Genomic DNA, 18,602 nt, shown 5'->3' with positions numbered 1-18,602 from the left:
CTGACCTTAATCCATTTCAATCTTGGTCCAAGCTATTTCTGAGTCTTTAGTTCAGTGGGAATAGGCTCTGTCTCTACAAGACTTGGAATCATGGGTATTCTCGACCCAACCCCCCCTCACCCCCCCCATTTTGGAGAGTATGGACAAGCTTAGGTGGAGTAGGTGGGTGTCACCTTTCTACTTCTCCCTCTTTCCCCACTTGGAAAAATCAAAAACTCCACTTCATGGTTGAGGGGAAACCAGGGGGCTGGCCAAGAAAAGAAAGGGCTGTCACAGCAACTATGCTGAGCTGCCGACTCTCCAGCGGGCAGTCAAATAGACCACGTCCACATTCCAGACTGGAAAACAAACCAACTTGAGACACTCTAATGGAAAATTCACGGGGAATATCCAGATTCGGCCCTGGTAGGAAGAGTTCACCCAGAAAATAAATCCGAGCCAGCACTACAAGGGAGCACAAATCGAGCTGGGATAAGACTCTGCTGTGTGATACAATCCTGACTGTTGAGTTGGGGGAGTGAGGTGGGGAAGGGTATGAAAACAAGGGATTAGGGGGAGAAAATGACCATAAGCCATTATGCAACCCCACAAACAGAGGGGGACCCTAAAGGCAAAGCCAATCTACCCCCTGTGTCATATGTCTTCTCACACGCCCTCTCCTAACGAATAACGTGGAGTAGTAACACGTGAAGGTATACGCAAGAACAATAAACACTGGCTGGTTTGAGGGTCACATCTATCTGCCTTAGAGCCAGGTCTGCTTACCTTTAGTACAAAAATCCCAGGCAAGAAGTCATTTAACCCCTTAAGTCTCCACTGCCATACCAATCAAATGGGATGACTGTACCTCCCTCAAATAGCTGTGGTGACAGTTAGAAATAATTTATACAAATAGTAGCCACGACTCTGCCCCTCAGCACCCAGCAGGCCTGTGATAAACACACCTAATGAAGTTAAGGCTTCACTAACCCATACTGAGTGATGTAACAAGCATCCAGGACGGACATTACCTTGAGGTGAGCCAGTCCTATTTTATGACTCATACATAATTCTGCCCATAAACTTCTGTGTCCCGAGACATTAGCTTCTTTAAAAGCTAGCAAAACGTGTCATTTTTAAGATGCTCCCTACTCATGTGGGTTTAAAATTATATATAGGCAAACAAATTACAGTAGGGAAAGGGAGGAAAGCCTACCAGCAGCGCCCGCTCGCATTTGCTGAACCATGCTAATCGTAATGCATTTGTATTTATTCGTAGTTAAATAAATTTGTATTTATCCAGAGTTGAAGAATATCCAAAGTGATTTTAAAACATATTATCTTCTTTGGTTTTTACACTATTGATCTCTTGAACTGTGTTTATAAAGTAAAGGAAATCTCTAAGATCCAAAATACCCAGAATTCACCAAACAATTTACCTAAAATCAAAACCTCAGGTCTGAAGTTCCAAAGCACAATCCAGATCTCAGATTTTGCTACAGTGAGATTTAAAAAGACTCTAAGAAGTCAAGAAGTGTCTAAGAAGGCCAAGTGTGTTTGTGTGGTGGGGCGGGGGGCAGGGAGAGTCAATAAAATTCAAGATGATGTCCTGGGAAAAATGCTCAGGGGTTCAAAATTCATTTCTTTAAATGAACAAATTAAACTCTAGTGTGTGAAGAAACCCCTTGTGAACACTCAAGTTGTCAGACAGCCTCATTTAACCCTTCCACGGCAGAGAGCTCTGCTGTTTGGACGGTTGGGAGTAATGACACTTCTGGAAAATGCCCACAACAGCCCAAGATATGGTGAGTAGTATACTTTTAAGTACAAGATTCTAGGGGGGCTGGGCGAGGGAAGTGTCAGCTAAGTCTGTGAATAGGGTCAATCTTGTAACAGGCAGGGACTCTGAACACGACCATCTGAGACAAAACTGGAGAAAAAACACTTTTCGTATTTGTCTCCAACATTTCCTTTGGAGTGAAGTCAGAGCTGAGAATCCGGAGGAAAACTCTTGGGAGACCTAGGATGTGGACGGTGTGCCTTTCAATTTAGTACTATGCGAGACACCCCCAGCTAAACTGTTTCTACAAAGACCAGTTGATGGGGACTCGGTAAGTTTTACAGCAGGTCAGTAAAACTTGTGAAGGTAAACAAAGGTGCTGTCGACTCAGGAGACCAAATGACGTTCACGTGGCAGCTCCGCAACAGGCACAGGGACTGACGTAGAGGCGCCACGTCCTTCAACACCACCCACTGAGGAAAGCTAGCAGTGCTGTACAGATGGGAGACCACAGGGAGCACAGACACTGGGCAACATTCCTCTCTTCACTGTGAATTAGTGGCTACACTGGGTAGAAGGTGGGGCCTCCTACCACAAGCCACGCGCTGTGTCACGAACAAGCCAGGTGTCGGCAGCTGACCCTCACCTGCTGTGACTGATACCTCAACTGCCGACGGTACTTCCAAAGCTGATGGTTCTCGACCCTGGCTGCGCAGTGGACTCGCCAAGGGAGCTTTCAAAGCTTCTGAGGCCCGGCTCACACCCCAGGCCCAACTAAATCAGGACGTCTGGGAGCGGGACCCGGGCAGCAGTGTATTCCTAAAGCCCCCCAGAGAATTTCAATGCGCAGCTAAAACTGAGGGCTCTCCAGTTTAGTTCTTAATAAGTATTTACAGCTGTTATCGGATTGAGAAACCACAATCATATGTACGCACACAGCAGAGACGCCTTCACAGAATCAGTAAGTCATAAAGCCACACGTGAAGACTTACCACTAAAACGAAACTTAAGTAATTACATGACACTACTCATTCTCGGGGGGCCAAAAACGCCTACGAACCCAAACTGCTCTTACCCCCTTCTTCTGACTTACTGTATGGCCTGGTCAGGAAAGACAGACCTCCAAAAACGCTCTGGTAATTAGAGGGGGGCTCCAGAGCTAGGAAATGGACGTTTTTAGATACAGTTATTCACGCAACTGGAAGCTGGAAAACCCCGGCTCACCTGGGCTCTGTGTGGGAGCCAAGAGAGACGCTGCATCAGGGCACGGCTGTATTGTACACCAGCTTTCCCGGTTTATCTGAAGGAAAGAGAAACAGATCGACGTTCAGATAGTGAAGCAATGTGGGATGATGTGATGGCTGCTGCAAACATATCTACTGTACCAACACTCCTACTTTTTTCTTTAATACTTTATGATACAGTAGGTAAAATTATAGGAAGGAAAAAAAAACCCCTTTCACAACACAATCAAGGCATGCCCTACTCCACTAAGGCTCTAAGGAGACCGTCAGTAAAAGCAACAGGAAAAAGACACACAAGGAGGAAGGCCTGGTGCCGGCCGAGGGTGAAATAATATAAGAATAATACATTTAATATGTAACACAGTGATAATGATGAGTAACACGAAATGCATCGCAGATTACAATACATATTTGATCTCTTCATTTACAAGTTAAAAACACAAAAATAACTTCTGTTTCTTCAAGATTTACTATCCACTGGGTATCAGGTTAGGATTCTATGTACATTATCTAAATCCCCACAAGAGCTGCGAGAAGTCTGTATTATCTGTACCCAAAGAGTAACTAGGCTCAGCGGAGTTGCTGAGATCATTATGACAGCACTGGCGATGGAATACAAGTCTACATGAATCTAAAGCATTTTAAGAAGAGAAGACTCCCTTAAAATATTTTTTTTAAAAAAACTTAGCCTTTACAACGCTCAGCCATCTTATTAACATCATAACCATCTACTTTCATTACATTTAAGATAGTATGAAATTACCGTGACAGATTTCAAAAGTCGTCTCCCCCGTAACTGATAAAGAAGTAAACACAAAATCAACAAAGATACAGAAAACTTGAAAAACGTTACCAAGCAGTTTGAGCTAACCAACAAATGCAGAGCAATTCACCCAAAGGCAGCAGGACTCACATCTCAAGTACACACGGAATGTTCACCACAACAGACCATATTCAGTGGCATAAGAGAAATCTCAAATTGAAGATTAAAATCATACTACATATGCGCTCTGTCCACAAGAGTATCAAATCAGAAACCAAAATGAGAAGTTACCTGGAAAAACCGCAAAGATTTAAAAAACAAAACAAGACAAAAACACACAAAAAAAACTGTTAAAAAATCCATGAATCAAAGAAGAGATCTTTAGGAATTATTATATATTAAATATTAGAAAACATCTCCAACTGAAAAATTCAAACATCGCATATAAAAATTTGTGAGATACAGCTAAAACAGGATTTAGAGCAAAATTTATAACATTAAGTGCCTATATTAGAAAAGAGAGGTCTCAAATCAAAGATCTACGCTTCTAAGAAACTAGAAAAACAGGTCTCAATGAAATGGAAAACAAAAAATAAAGTCAATGAAACCATAACCTGGTTCCCTATATCAGTAAAGCTCTAGCTAGACTGACCAAGACCAAAAGTTACAAACTGCCAGTATCAGGAATTAAAGAAGTCATCATCACAGTTCCAACAGATACTGAAAGGATAACAAAGGGATATTATGCACAACATTACTGTAACAGATTCACAAGTCAGATGAAATGGAAACATTTCATGGAGGGCACAAACTACCAAAATTCGCTCAAGAAGATAATCTGAATACCCTTATTCTTTTAAAGACATTGAATTTAGTTAAAAACCTTCCTATAATGAAATCTTCAGGCCCAGATGGTTTCAGTGGTGAATGCCACCAAACACTGAAGGAAGAAATAATGCCAACTCTACACAAACTCTTCTACAAAATACAGGAGGCAGGAACTATATACAGCTTGTTTCTATGAGTCCAGCATCACACTGCCTCCAAAACTAGACAAAGATATTATAAGAAAACGTACATCAGTATCCCTTAGGAACAGAGATGCAAAATCCTGAACAAATATTAAGATACCGAATCCAGCAACGTAGAAAAAAGGTCAAGCTGTCATGGCCAAGTTCATCCCACGAAGGGATGAGAGAACAGTATCATCAAATATGCCACATGGGATAAGGCAGAAAGCTCCAGGACGTTCTGTCAAACCAACTGTTTGACCAACAAGAAACGCAAGGAATTAATACGCTTCTTGCAAACCTAGATCTACATGAAACAAAACAGCAAATCATTTGCTCCTTTTGACTATCTCACCGTTAGGGAGAGGACAGGAGGCAGGGACCAGGGGCCATGCATGTTTTGGTTCCTGGTATGTTACAAACCCATGCCAAAAATTTCAGAGTGATCTGAATGGAAACCGATCTTCTGCTGGTTCCCTGGGATTATGCAAAGTAGGCCCTTTAAAATGTAATTTGAGTGTGCCCAATAAGGAAGTAACCTCAAATTCAGTAACTTTAACAAACCCTACCCATACCTTTCAAAGAAATCAAACAGCAAATTTTCTTAAAAAAAAAAAAAAAAAAAAAAATCATTCATTCAGAGCAGGATTTCTTTACTGAAAACTACATCTCATTTGAAATGAGCCAAATTTCACCAGAGTGAAATGTTTCTCTGCTAACAGTAGAAACAAGAGTCCAGAACTACTATACTTCAGTAGAAAGCTACATTTTGAGGCTGAAAGAGAAAAAAAAAAAATTGCTTTTCCTCCTTTTATTCCCCAAATAGGAAAACATTGCAGGAATACGGCACAAATTTGAATAATTAACAGAAGCAAAAAAGCTGAGAAGATCCTTTAAAGTAGTGAAGAATACGCTGCTCTGAATTGTCATGACATTGTGTTCTCCTTCTGTGACCTTCACTAACTTCAGCCGACATTTTAGGAGACTTTGCTAAAACTCTACATCTCAGAATATTTTTCATTGCCTTTTCAACTCCGTGGCCACTGAGTAAACTGGACATTCTTTGCCTTCAATATGTAAGGGACTGACTATACTTTTCATGTCCTTTTTTAGGTTTGCATGTTATAAAAAGTAAGTTAAACAATTTGTAAAATAACATAATATACATAAGCAGTTCATGATATAGTAATAGTATATAATATAAACAACATGTTTATTTAAAATCGTGTTTTAATAAAAATAAAATATTAAAATATTTATTTAAAATAATGTAATAAATACTGAAACAATGAAATTAAGACGAAATCAAATCTCTAACTGAATACACTAATTTCTGAAGTAACAGTGGTGAGAACATGTTAATGTTGGAAGAACATTCTTCATGGGTCTCTCCTATCTCTCCATGTCTTGTGAGCAAAGGCATTGATTGTCCTTTTGTTCTAAATTATCTTTTCAAAAATGTGTGTATCAAACAACTCTGGAAGATAGAGATATTGTTTGTTTCTGAAGCAAAGGGCAGGTCTGTCTACTGTCAGCATAACAAAGACAATGTCTCAGTCAAGGGCAAAGATCAGGCAGGCTCACTGCCCATTATAAGGACTGAAGTTTCCTAAGAGTGGGGTTTCTTGGCCGTGACATAGCATCCACCTGGGACCCCCTCTGGGCTGTCCCTGGGGAACTTGGGAAGCAAGAGGAACCAACAAGAAACTGATGCTCATGGTGCTTTTTGTGCAATGAGTAATAAACCCCTTTGCCTCTGACCCAGGAAGCCCTGTGACTTCAGGCAGCAGCCATGAAACTGTCAGACTAACTTGGGAGCTTGAGAGTAGGGTAAAATCTCAGACCTATCACAGTTTTGACAAGTAGTATATATTAGTTAGTATCAAAAACACTTAAACACAGGGGCAGGCAGAAGTCTCTTGATATGATCACACCTATGTGGTGAAAAACCTTAATCTGATTCAGTTTTTTCATTGAATGATTATGCCTGAATGAACACAGAGAGACAATATTTATTTTAACTTTTCTGTTGTTTCCCAAATTTTTTTTACAAGTTACTTTTTGGTTTTTACAATTGATTCTGGAAAGCCTTCTATTTCGTAGTAACTTTAAGTTGACAGAAAAGTTACAAATATAGCCCAGAGTTCTCATGTACCCTCTCTCACCAGTATCTCCAATGTTAACATCCTATGAAACCCTGGTGCCTTCATCAACAGTAAGACACCAACATTGGTACATTACCATTAACTAAATCCTGGACTTGATTTGGATTCTATTTCTGTTTCCATTAACGTTCTTTTCTGTTCCAGGATCAAAACCAGGATACATACCACAGTGCACTGAGTGGGAGTGTGTGTGTGGGGGGCGGGGGGGGGGGGGGTTTGGGGTGTAATTTGGCATTTTAACATCTTTACTGAAGTGTAATTCATATACTCTAAAACTCACCCGTCTAAGCCTATGAATCAGTGGTTTAGGGTATTTGCAGACCTGCTGTAACCATCATCACTAAGTTTAGAATATTTTCATCATGCCAAGAAGACACCGTATCCATTAGTATTCAAACCCCACCCAGTTCTGGGCAATCATGAATCCACTTTCTGTCTCCATGGATTTGCCTACTCCGAACGCTTCACATAAATGGCATCATGCATTACGTGATCTTTTGTGACTGGCTTCCTTCACTTAGCAAAGTGTTTTCAAGGTTTTCCTATGTTGTAGCACCAGCACTTCATTCCTTTTACTACTAGATAATGTTCCACTGTGTGGGGATGCCCTAATTCTATTCATTCATTCATTCATTCATTCATTCATTCTTCAACTGACGGGCATTTGGGTTGTTTTCACTCTCTGGCTGTTTGGAATAATGCTGCTATGAAAATCCTCATAAAAGTTTTTGTTTGCACGTGTTTTCATTTCTCCTGGGTTTATACCTAATGAGTGAAACTGCTGGGTCACATGATAACCTTTATATTAGACATTCTTAGGAACTGCCAGACTTTTCCAAAGTGGCTGCATCATGTGATGTCCCTGCCAGCCACGCATGGCTGTTTTCTTTCTCCTCATCCGTGCCCACGCTGGTTATGATTCTTGTCCATCTGATTGCAGCCATCCTAGCAGGTGAGAAGTAGTGTCTCATGGGAGTATTTGTTTTTTAAATGGAAAATGTATTTTAATCTGTTGGTTACTTTCTAGGAACGGAAGACAGTCTGAAGATGGAATGCTCTTCACCCTCAGGTTTATCTCCCTCCTTATTTAAAGCAAAAAAAAAAAAAAAAAGTATTTAAATACCTTCTATGTATCAAATTCTATGCGAAGCCTTAAAAGCAGAAGTAGTAAAGAGCGTGTCCTGAAAGGACTGTCTCTATGAGAGAGAGACATGAAAATGTTCACTTCCTAAGCTCCTCGCACACAGCAGGTATTAAATGTGTGCTGTCACTAGCAGGAATGAGAGCCCAAGTGAGCAGACCACTGGAAGGAGGAGCCGTATTTTATGTGCTGCATGCATTTCTGACTAGGTCACAAATGACACAAGCAGAGACATGGGGCCAGAGCAACGATATTCTGCCATTCTTCCGCTCCACACAAGGCATTGCACAACAGAGTGGGGAAGTCAGAGACTGCCACACCCTGGTAGAAGCAGAAGAATTCAGGGAGCCTAGTTTCACAGGAGTTAAGGAAGCAGAGGGCAGAAAACAGAAGGTAGGTCCGTGGTGCCAACCACTGCAGAGAAGTCAAAACAGATTAAAAAAAAAAAAAAAAAAAAAAGAAGTTACTGGACTGGGTAACTGTGAGGTTTCTCGTGACTCTGCAAAGAGCAGGTTTTCACAGGACAGGTGAGATCAGAATGAAAGCTGTGAAACATGTGTTTATCTCTCTAGATTCAGAGCACTTTACAGTTTATAAAATAACTGTCAGCTAGACATGACCTTTCTCCTGCCGCACAACAAGGCACGATGCCATTTGGGAGAGGAGGCCACACACTCGGTGAGGCTAGATTTGGGGAGGGTAACTTTGCGTGTGGACTGCACTGTTACTGGTGACTGCATCTGCTCCAGAGACCAAGCTTCTTGAGAACAGAAACACACCTTTAATCCCTGGGGAGGGAAGTGCCAAGAAGCAAGGGCATGGTTCGTGGGGATGCTTAATGAATAATCTTTGAGTTCATTATCCTCCATGATTTTACAGAGAACAGCGAGGAGAGCCTTCAGGATTCTCACTCCGCCTGCCTTTACCAGATCCGTAAACAAACACAAGTGAGGCCAAAGGAGGTGAAGTGACTCCACCCAGTGAGTTCAGTATTTAGAAGCCGGGAGGGCGTTCTCCCTACTTCCATCCAGCTCTCTTTCCCCGAGTCCATGGGTACCGCTTGTTACTTTTTTCTTTGCCTTGGAACTCAACAACTGTTTAAACAAGTTTTAATAACAATACTAAACTGGAAAAGATCTGGCCAAGTGCATTTCAGATCCCTGGAGAAGATTAGCTGGAAAACAGTCACTGTTTATTTTAGGCAAATATATTTAGAAAATAAAAGTATTACCAAAAAGAAACAACGCATGGGACAGTGGGTGCCAAGTGTTTGAAATTCAGGATGCTGTAATTGAGAGAAATGTTCTCTGTGTCGGGGGGGAGGGGGAGGACTCTGCATAGGCCTAGGCGCCTGTGTCCGTCACTGACTGTTAATGGGGGCTCTGCCTAGGCGCCTGTGTCCATCACTGACCGTTAATGGGGGCTCTGCCTAGGCCTAGGCGCCTGTGGCCGTCACTGACAATTAATGAAGAGCATTAACTGGTGGTGCTGATAAGGTGCACCACCTCCATGGACACAGGACACTTAGGAGAATCTGGCTATGATGCAGTTTCAGCCAGTTCCCTCTTCTGAATTCAGATTCATTTATAAACATTTAAAAGTAAAATCTAGGGGCGCCTGGGTGGCGCAGTCGGTTAAGCGTCCGACTTCAGCCAGATCACGATCTCGCGGTCCGTGAGTTCGAGCCCTGCGTCAGGCTCTGGGCTGATGGCTCAGAGCCTGGAGCCTGTTTCCGATTCTGTGTCTCCTTCTCTCTCTGCCCCTCCCCCGTTCATGGTCTGTCTCTCTCTGTCCCAAAAAAAATAAATAAACGTTGAAAAAAAATATTAAAAAAAAAAAAAGTAAAATCTATATTGAAAAATAGTAAGGTTTCAAGTGAATCAAGACTTTTTCACCAGGGCAGGATGGGGAATTCTAGCATAAAAAGGCTTCCTCGAGCTCTCTTGCTGTCAGCTACACGCGGATCCATCCCTGGTCAACATGTTGGGGACCTCCCCCCCACTCCCCATTAGGCAAGAAACAGTGTTCAGGCACAGCTTAGGCAGACGGGTAGGCCATGATCCTGTCTACATTTTGCATAGGACAGGACATCTCACAGTTGAAAAGTATGAGAAACTCTTTTTAAACAAAAATGCCATGGGTCACATTTGCAGCCATGTCCCAGGATGGCAGATATGAGTACCTCCACCAACTGCGGACCACAGGTCAGGAAACACGGTTTAGTTAATGAAATACAAGGGACACAAGTCCCAGAAACCCACAGAGGTTAAGGAGGAAGCCCCTAGAATAACAAAAGATAATTTCTGGTTCGGATATGTGAGAAACACTTAACAGAGGTGGTGGTATATGAGGTGGGCCTTCTAAGGCGAGCACAGTATGCTCAGGAGAGAGAGAGGAGGAGAGGCAGGGAGTTCCAGCCATGTGGAAAAAACAGATGAGCCAAGTAGTCAGGACACTTCAGAGCTGGAGTTCATTGCCTTCTACGGCACAGACTCCTTCCGAACCTGAGGGAAGCCATGAACCCTCACCAAAAACATGCATGTGTGTGTCCAGTCATTGGTTCTGGAGAATATCCTCGGAACCCAGCATGCAGACCTTTTCCTGAGACATGTCTGAGAAGCACAGAAAGCCCAAAGGTTCCCGGAAGTATAAACTGAGGAAAGGTGAACAGGAGATAGGGCCATAGTGAACCAGGCTTTGTTCTCAAGCAAGGGCGGACCCTCCCCCCAACGACATCAGCAGGGGAGGCAGAGCGGTACCGTGCCAGGAACATAGCTCTCGAAGAACATGGAGAAAATGGGGTGGTAGGAGGAGCCTGTGGCCTAGCCTAGCGGCAGTGTGCACCCGGACTGGGAAGACGCCCTCTGGAGACAGAAGCAGAGGAGCAAAAAGCTGGCATGGAGGGCAGAATCCACAGAAATAAGACAGAGGGCCCCAAACCCATCATTTAACCAGCGGGAAATCCAGCGGGCAGGAAGATGCTGCTGCCTGTTCTATTTGGCTGTGCTGAGTCTAAGGTGTTCAGACGCCTTTCAAATAGTTGAAGAAGTTTAGGGATCTCGAGAGAAAGGCTGGATGCTGGCTTCATTTGCCACTGAGGTAACAGGTGAGAAGATGTGCACGAGGGCCAAGGCCCAACAGGCAGAGAGGAGACACTCCGAAGGCAGCGTTCCTTCATGTGGGACGACACACATGTGTGCACGGAGCAGCTTGGAAAGCTGCTACTTCTGAACTCTTACAAACATCACCAGCACAAAAGTGAGTGTGCACCAGGGAAATGCACGTAAGTCAAAATGATGAGACACTACGTCGCTCCCGTTAGGATGGCTATTGTCACCTCCTCACCCCCAAGGAGCCACTGAGAAAATAACAAGTGTGGGTGTGGGTGCAGGGAAACTGGAACCCTGGGCGCTGCTGGTGGGAATGTCAAACGCAGCAGTCACTGTGCAACAGTGTGGTGGTTCTTCCAAAAATTCAACAGAGAATTGCTATACAATCCAGCAATTCCACCTCTGGGTATATGCTGAAAAGAATCGAAAGCAGGGACGCAGACAGATATTTGTACGCCTGTGTCCGCAGCAGCATTACTCACGACAGACAAAAGGTGGAAACAACGAATGTCCATCCGCAGATGAATGCATACATGTGACCTACACACATCACGGAACACCACCACCCAGCCTTCAAAAGCAAGGGAACCCCGACACGCTACAGCATGGATGAACCCTGAAGACAGTACGCTCAGTGAGATAAACCAGTCAGAAAAGGACAAACACTGTGATTCCATGTCTATGAGGTAACCAGGGTCATTGAACTCACAGACAAAAAAATAGAATGGTGGTTTCCAGGGGCTGGCAGGGAGGGAGAAACATGGAATTATTGGTGAATGGGTAGAGAGTTTGTTTGCAAAGACGAGAAAGTTCTGGAGATGGCTGGCGGGAACGGGTGCACAACAACGTGACAGGCCACCAAACTAACTGCGCACCTAAACGTGGCAGATTTTATGTTACGTGTAGCCTCCCAATGATAAAACAAAATGACTGTGCAGCCAGCAACAGAGAAAAGTGGTCAAAGGGGCCCACACAGTGAGGGGCAGAGCTGGAACTCTGGGCCAGATACTACCAATCATGGTCAATGCCACTAACCAGAGGGCAAACTCCATGCGCACCGAGTGTGGAAAGAATGCCAAAACATGTCTCAGCATTTTCTACCACGTCGTATTCAGTGACAGCAGCACCCAGCATACCGTCTTCTTGTGTGAAACACACGGCGTTTACTACAGAGATCAACCGCTTAGGAGATATAAACCAGATTACAAAACATCTCCTCCTCCTCCTGCTGGGTTTCAGAATCTGATGTCACAGATAAATCTGCCCTAGTCTCGGTTCTGTTCTTCAACAACTCTGTCTCTTTCTCACTTACACCAACAGCCAACTTAAAGGCCACACCACGTGGCTACATGAAACATTTCAGAGTGCTTCCTACAGGCCTTCAGGTGGACCTTCAGATACATCACCAAGCCCTGACTACAAACACGGTAACACACCTGTTCTCCTGTTAGTCTCTTTTCCAAGAGGTGACCTCTAAGATGGAGATTTTCACATAAACAGATACGTTGGTTCTCTGTACTATTAACACTCTTCTTAGCCAGCTTGGAGACTAGGCTTGGCGAGATTCTGATTGTTAGAAGAATTAGGAGACAGAAAAGGAAGAAACAACAGTGTTGAGACTACTAATAATTTGAGTTTTAAGAGAAAAACAAAGATGATTATGAGTCCCTCTCTCCAGATTTTGCCCTATGGCATCTTTGAGCTCGTATGAGCAAAATACAGGATTGGCAACTGCCCGAATGGGTAGGAGAGGGGAGTTCAAGATCATTCAGAAATTGTGTTTGGCTGGAAATAAGGGAAACAGAAACTCTACCATTAAATATTCATGTTTTTGGAGGAATTAGTTACCAAAAAGCCACTTTCTGGCTCTGACTCCATTTATGATTCTTTAGCTAAGAACAAACTTAGGCCTTTGTCCATAGCACCTCCATAATACGTAGGATCATGGACGCTATGGGTGTTCAACATCCAAAGTTCTGGTGAGCTACTGTGCATATGGAGCACGGGAAAATGAAGTTCAGAAGGAATGTCAGACCCATCTGGGTAAGTTTTTGTTCCTGCCACGAAGCCTGGGACTCCTCGTGATTATCTAAACTGCACCCACGTTGTGTTCCCATCAGTCTGAAAATAGAGCTGTACATATTTCCAGCAGACAGGGAACTGCCTTTTGTTTCTGGCAGTGTTTCTCCTACTGTTTATATCTGAACATCCTAATAACGCAGCTTATGGTTACACCCAGCCTTCCCAGCCACTGCTCCTATTGACTTCCTTTTCAACTGTCTCAGGAGACCCAGCCAGAGAGACGAGGCTGAACAAAAGGAAGCAAAAACCCACCATCCGGACATGGAAGCCAACGCTTGAGTCAAAATCTTTCCAGGAATTAGACTGCAACGGAGCAGATAGACGTAGTTGTCCTCAGTCCTCAGCCTCCCCACATCTTTGTTGAGGCAGCCGTGGAAGTGTCTTAGAGAAAACAAACTTCCAAAGGATGTGTATTTCTCTGGAAAATGGCACTAGAGTTAAAGTCCAAGTACTCCTTCTGAGCTTTACCTAACGAGCTCATGTGGCCTGCCCAAACATCACAGGGACGGGGGGGCTGTCCTCCTCCACAAATATTTTCACTCAGTGCACACAAACCACGGTTGCAAATCTTTTAAGCGTTCACCTGACACTCTTAATTACTAGCTACAAAGTCTGCTCTCAAAAAAGCATCAATAACATGAAAAGTCCTGTTATTATTAAGTAGACAATATCTTCCCAGGTACCCAAAGTTATAAAAATTGGTAAAACAGAAACAGCTCTTAGACTAAAATCAGTTCTTATTAGCAGTCATTCCAGGAGTCTGACGCTCTTCTCTTTGGTATGATAGTTTTGCGTAAGTTTCAGATATGTAGCGTCCTCTTGTGTTAACACTGGTCTTAGGAATGCGCACCATGAATTAGCTACAGAACTACGTTAGGTGAAAATTTCTATCTTTCACCAACTTGTGAGTTCCATACGAGCTTTCTGAAGGATGCTGACAAAAATGGGCACGTTGCTACCAGAGGGTTTCTGCCAACAATAAAATTCTTCCATATCCCATTCTGAGCATGTGATTCATGGTTACCAACCACTTATCATAAGAGCCAGAAGATACACACATTGAGAGGAAGTAGTCAAGGGAATATCAAATGGCGAGGAAGAGCAATGTGTATGTGTGTACTGGGCTGGGGGGCGGAGGTGAAAGTGACTAAGGAACACTATTAACTTACGCACCTTACTATTTAGCAGAGAATTCAGAAAGGAGGTAAGATTCCAGGGATGTTGGAGGCTGATGGTGGGAAGCAAGAGCTGACCTGAGGACAAAGACCAATGTATGCAGCTTTAGGGAAATCTTAAGGGAAGGCCTTGACACAGAAGAGCTACGATGAAACCAACTATATAAAACTGAAGAAGCCAACAGACAGAGTGCAGGGTAAGACAAAGCATGGGGACCTCACCCAGGATGAGAATTTGGAAGCTAACCTAGCGACTTACCACGATGTCAGCAGGAGGGGCTGGAGTTGTAACTGTGCAATTTCACAGCAGCAGGCTCACAAGCTACGTTTTTGTATTTACGGTCATATCTCCATGTTCTTATGTCAACCTTTCAGTACATTAACCAAAGCTTATGTTGTGGGATGCGTAGGAATCCTTACTTACAAATCTTAGAAGATGGATTCATTCAATGAACAAACTTATTGAGCATCTAAAAAATTTTTTTTTAATGTTTATTTATTTTTGAAGGAGAGAGAGACCGAGTGTGAGTGGGGGAGGGGCTGAGAGAGAGGGAGACACAGAATCCAAAGCAGGTTCCAGGCTCTGAGCTGTCAGCACAGAGCCTGACACGGGGCTCAAATCCACAAACTGTGAGATCATGACCTGGGCTGAAGTTGGACTTATTGAGCATTTAATACAAATTAGCAACACTGTTTTGAGCGCTTAGATATAGTGAGCAGATGAAAAAACTGCAAACGCATTTGTATAAAAGAGCAAATTTCTATAGATAAAAGTGGAGTGAGAACATATGCATGATCACTTGAGAACTGAAGTGGCATATACACCCAAATATAATAATTTTTTTAAAAACACCGATTAAAAATACTGAAGCTCAGGGAGCCTGGGTGGCTCAGTTGGTTGAGCATCCGACTTCAGCTCAGGTCATGATCTCAGGGTTCGTGGGTTCGAGCCCTGCATCTGGCTTATGCCGACAGCTCAGAGCCTGGAGTCTGCTTTGGATTGATTCTGTGTCTCCCTCTCTCTCTCTCTCTCTCTGTCCCTTCCTTGTTCGTGCTCTGTCTCTGTCTCTCAAAAATGAATAAACACTAAAAAAAAAAAATACTGAAGCTCAAAATATAATTGGAGAATACTTCTAAATGACAAAAAAAAAAAAAAAAAAAAAAGAATTGTGGAAAAAAATCTGCTACAGATTGTGCAACAGAATTAATTAATAGAGGGTCATGACACTGCCCTCAGTGCTAGGAAGGCCTTCCTGCTCTGGGAAAGAAACAATTGAGATAGCTTCTAGGACAATATCTAAGATAGAAAAAAATACATCCATATTTATAAATGAAAACTGATTCACGTATTTGTGTAACAAAAGGAAATGGCTGACTGGAGGAGGAGGTCTCGGATAGCAAGAAAAAGCATCAGCCTTGACGATCAGATCCGGGATTGCATCCCATCACCTATCACACATGCACTGTGAGACCTTCAGAGAACTATGGACCATCCCCACCTGCTTTTCCATATGCAAAATGAGACAAACACTAGGAATGTAAAAACTAAATGCCTGGATCTCCTCCTATCCATCCACCTCTTCCCAGTGCAGACCACAAAACCAAGTTACCATGCCTGGGCTGCCATAATGGCAGCCTAACTTATTCCCACACTGACAGAGGGATCTCTTCAAAACATAGTTTGAGAAGTGACCTATCCAAACAAAGCCAACTCCTCCTCCTCATGGCTGTCAAGGCCCTGCTTTCCTAAGGTCCCACTTATGACTCTTCTGATACCTCTCTTCTGCTTGTTCAGGGCTCCCCACGCACTGGCCCTGCCAATTCTTTCCTGAAGGCCTCAGGGCCTTTGCATCTACGATTCATTCTTTCTGGGAACACCTTCCCTTTGCATAGCCAGTATCTTTCTATCCTCTGGAGATCAGTTTTTTAAAGTTAGAAAAAATATTTTTAATGTTTATTTTTGAGAGAGAGGGAGACACAGAATCCGAAGCAGGCTCCAGGCTCTGAGCTGTCAGCACAGAGTCCGATGTGGGGCTCAAACTCACGAATAGCGAGATCATGACCTGAGCCGAAGTCGGATGCTTAACTGACTAAGGCACCGAGGCGCCCCTGGAGATCAGTTTTTTAAATGTCAGCACCTCAGAAACATCTTCTATTGAAAATAGGCCTTCATAGTCTGCTGCTTATTCCTGTCAAATCACTTATAATTTGTACTTTTTTCTCTATGTATCGCCTGTCTTGAAGCAATATGAGGATTTTAAAGAACTGTGTGGCCCTTGGACTTAGGGCTGCTGCTGGCACTGAACAGGTCATTAACAGCTCTCAACGATGTCACCTTTGTCTGTTTCCAAAGCAAAGAGATTAACACACAACTTAGCCATCTTATTTTAAACACACTAGTTTTAGGACTCCTAGTGTTTACCTATTTGTAATAAATGCCTATTTTCTGAGAAGTGATGTCTTCTCCACTAAAACTCTTTCATTGTATAGTTGGCAGCATGGTAAGAAAAAAAAAAAACGAATGCAAACAGATTCATCTAAAAAAACTAATTATGTCCTTTATTATCTGTGGCCTTGTGGAAAAAAAAAAATCACATCTTTGTCAGTCAAGTACTTCATATTCCTCATCGTGGCTCGAGAGCACCCTTAAGCTCTTCACCTGAATGGTGGGGGGGTGGGGGGGAGTGAGGGGGGGGGAGACAGTGGCTGTCTGAGCAGTTAAGTCTCACGTGAAATAATGTACGTGGAAATGTTTTGTTACAGCATCTCTGAGGCCAACAAACTTTCATGCCCAGCCAGAGCATACAGTACTACACATTTTAGCCTTATTTTAAATGCACGATATTCTCTGTGGTGCCTACACTGAGATTTTCTAGGCTCCCTCCCTCTTTCCCTACTTTCTTTTCCCCCCAGACAGGTAAAATCAAGAGTCAAGCATACAAAGGTCCTAAAAACTGGGCTCTCGTAAATATATGAGGACAAAAATCTTAAACCACCACGGTGCTTTCATAGAGGTAATCACAGTTCGGAGAAACTAAAATTAACAGTATCTTGGAACCAGTTCAAAATGCCAACTTACCAACAGTGCTCAGTCTAGGCCGAGCAGGTCAGACAGCTACCTGACAGCAATTAGGAGGGACGGCGACACCACTCTAGCACAAATCACAACTCCTACCACTCTACCACAAGTCACAACTCCTACCTGGCCCCTTGTCCAGCCATGGTACCCATGGGCTTCCGGGTCTAGCCTTCTAAACCTTCTAGCCTTCTCCTCGGCCTCAATGGACCAGTGGAAAAATATTACGAAGTCTCAAGTCATAAACCGAATTGATAAATCGGTAACATAGTTCCCAAATGTCCTTGACCAGGGAAATAACACCATGCCTGTGCTCCGCTAGCTTATAGGGCCACAAGTTCAGGTACTGAGTGAGGCTCTTCTGGCATCTGTGAAGCAGTTTGGCTAGCTTCCAGTTTCCCCTGCCTTTGCCAGAAAACCGCTAAACCTCCAAAAAGTGCTCCTTGAGTCGTCCGACATTCCCAGACTCCCATCTTATGGCTGGAGGAGTCCTTACTAATTTTAGAGGCAAGGATGCCTTCTGTGAGCAATTAGCTCTGCAGAGTCTCCACCCCCATCCTGCTCTGACACCCAACATCACTGACACCGAGAAAACAAATACAGCTATCAAGAAAGTCAGTAAAAAAAAAAAAAAAAAAAGCAGTCAAACCAAGCCAGAAGCACTACTCTGCAACTGCAATAAATAGGCTGGAGACCCTTGCAAAGGAAATAAATGTCTATCTCGCCCCTAAAGAGTTGCGAGAGACAGTAGACTAACAGTTAAGAGAGACTCAGAGAGCGAGAAAGAGAGAGACAGAGAGACAGAGAGAGAGAGATACACACACTAAGAAGCAGAAAAGGAGACCAACAGAGAGTGATATCAGACAGATGGGGCTGGAGCAGGGGAAGGTGAGGAGATGGGGATCACAGGGACAGAGACGGACACAGAGAGATCTCAGGGAAGAGCAGCTCTGAAGGTGAATTTCTTCCTCTCTGGTTTTCAAGAATACGAGGTTCTGCTCAGCTTAAGAATGTATTTTAAAGCAAGCAAAATGACATTTCCAAAGTAAGTGGTTCAATGATGATTCTTAAGCCCCT

General features: G+C 43.3%; 1 protein-coding gene across 11 annotated transcripts in view; it reads right to left on the bottom strand.

Annotated features, from left to right (window-relative positions):
- The window catches only part of AKAP13 (A-kinase anchoring protein 13), a 335,610-nt gene that overhangs the window by 99,713 nt on the left and 217,295 nt on the right, over positions 1-18,602 (bottom strand). For all 11 annotated transcript variants that reach the window (XM_086711495.1, XM_086711489.1, XM_086711487.1 and 8 more), the window contains one exon: positions 2,984-3,059. In XM_086711495.1, coding sequence (XP_086567621.1) covers positions 2,984-3,059 — 76 coding nt within the window. The remainder of the gene's footprint in view (positions 1-2,983; positions 3,060-18,602) is intronic.

The sequence above is a fragment of the Puma concolor genome, chromosome B3 (assembly GCF_028749965.1).
Source record: "Puma concolor isolate L17-30 chromosome B3, mPumCon1.1.hap2, whole genome shotgun sequence".
In the NCBI taxonomy this organism is placed as follows: domain Eukaryota; kingdom Metazoa; phylum Chordata; class Mammalia; order Carnivora; family Felidae; genus Puma; species Puma concolor.
The sequence above is the reverse complement of the archived record's forward strand: the minus strand, read 5'-3'. Positions and strand labels throughout refer to the sequence as shown.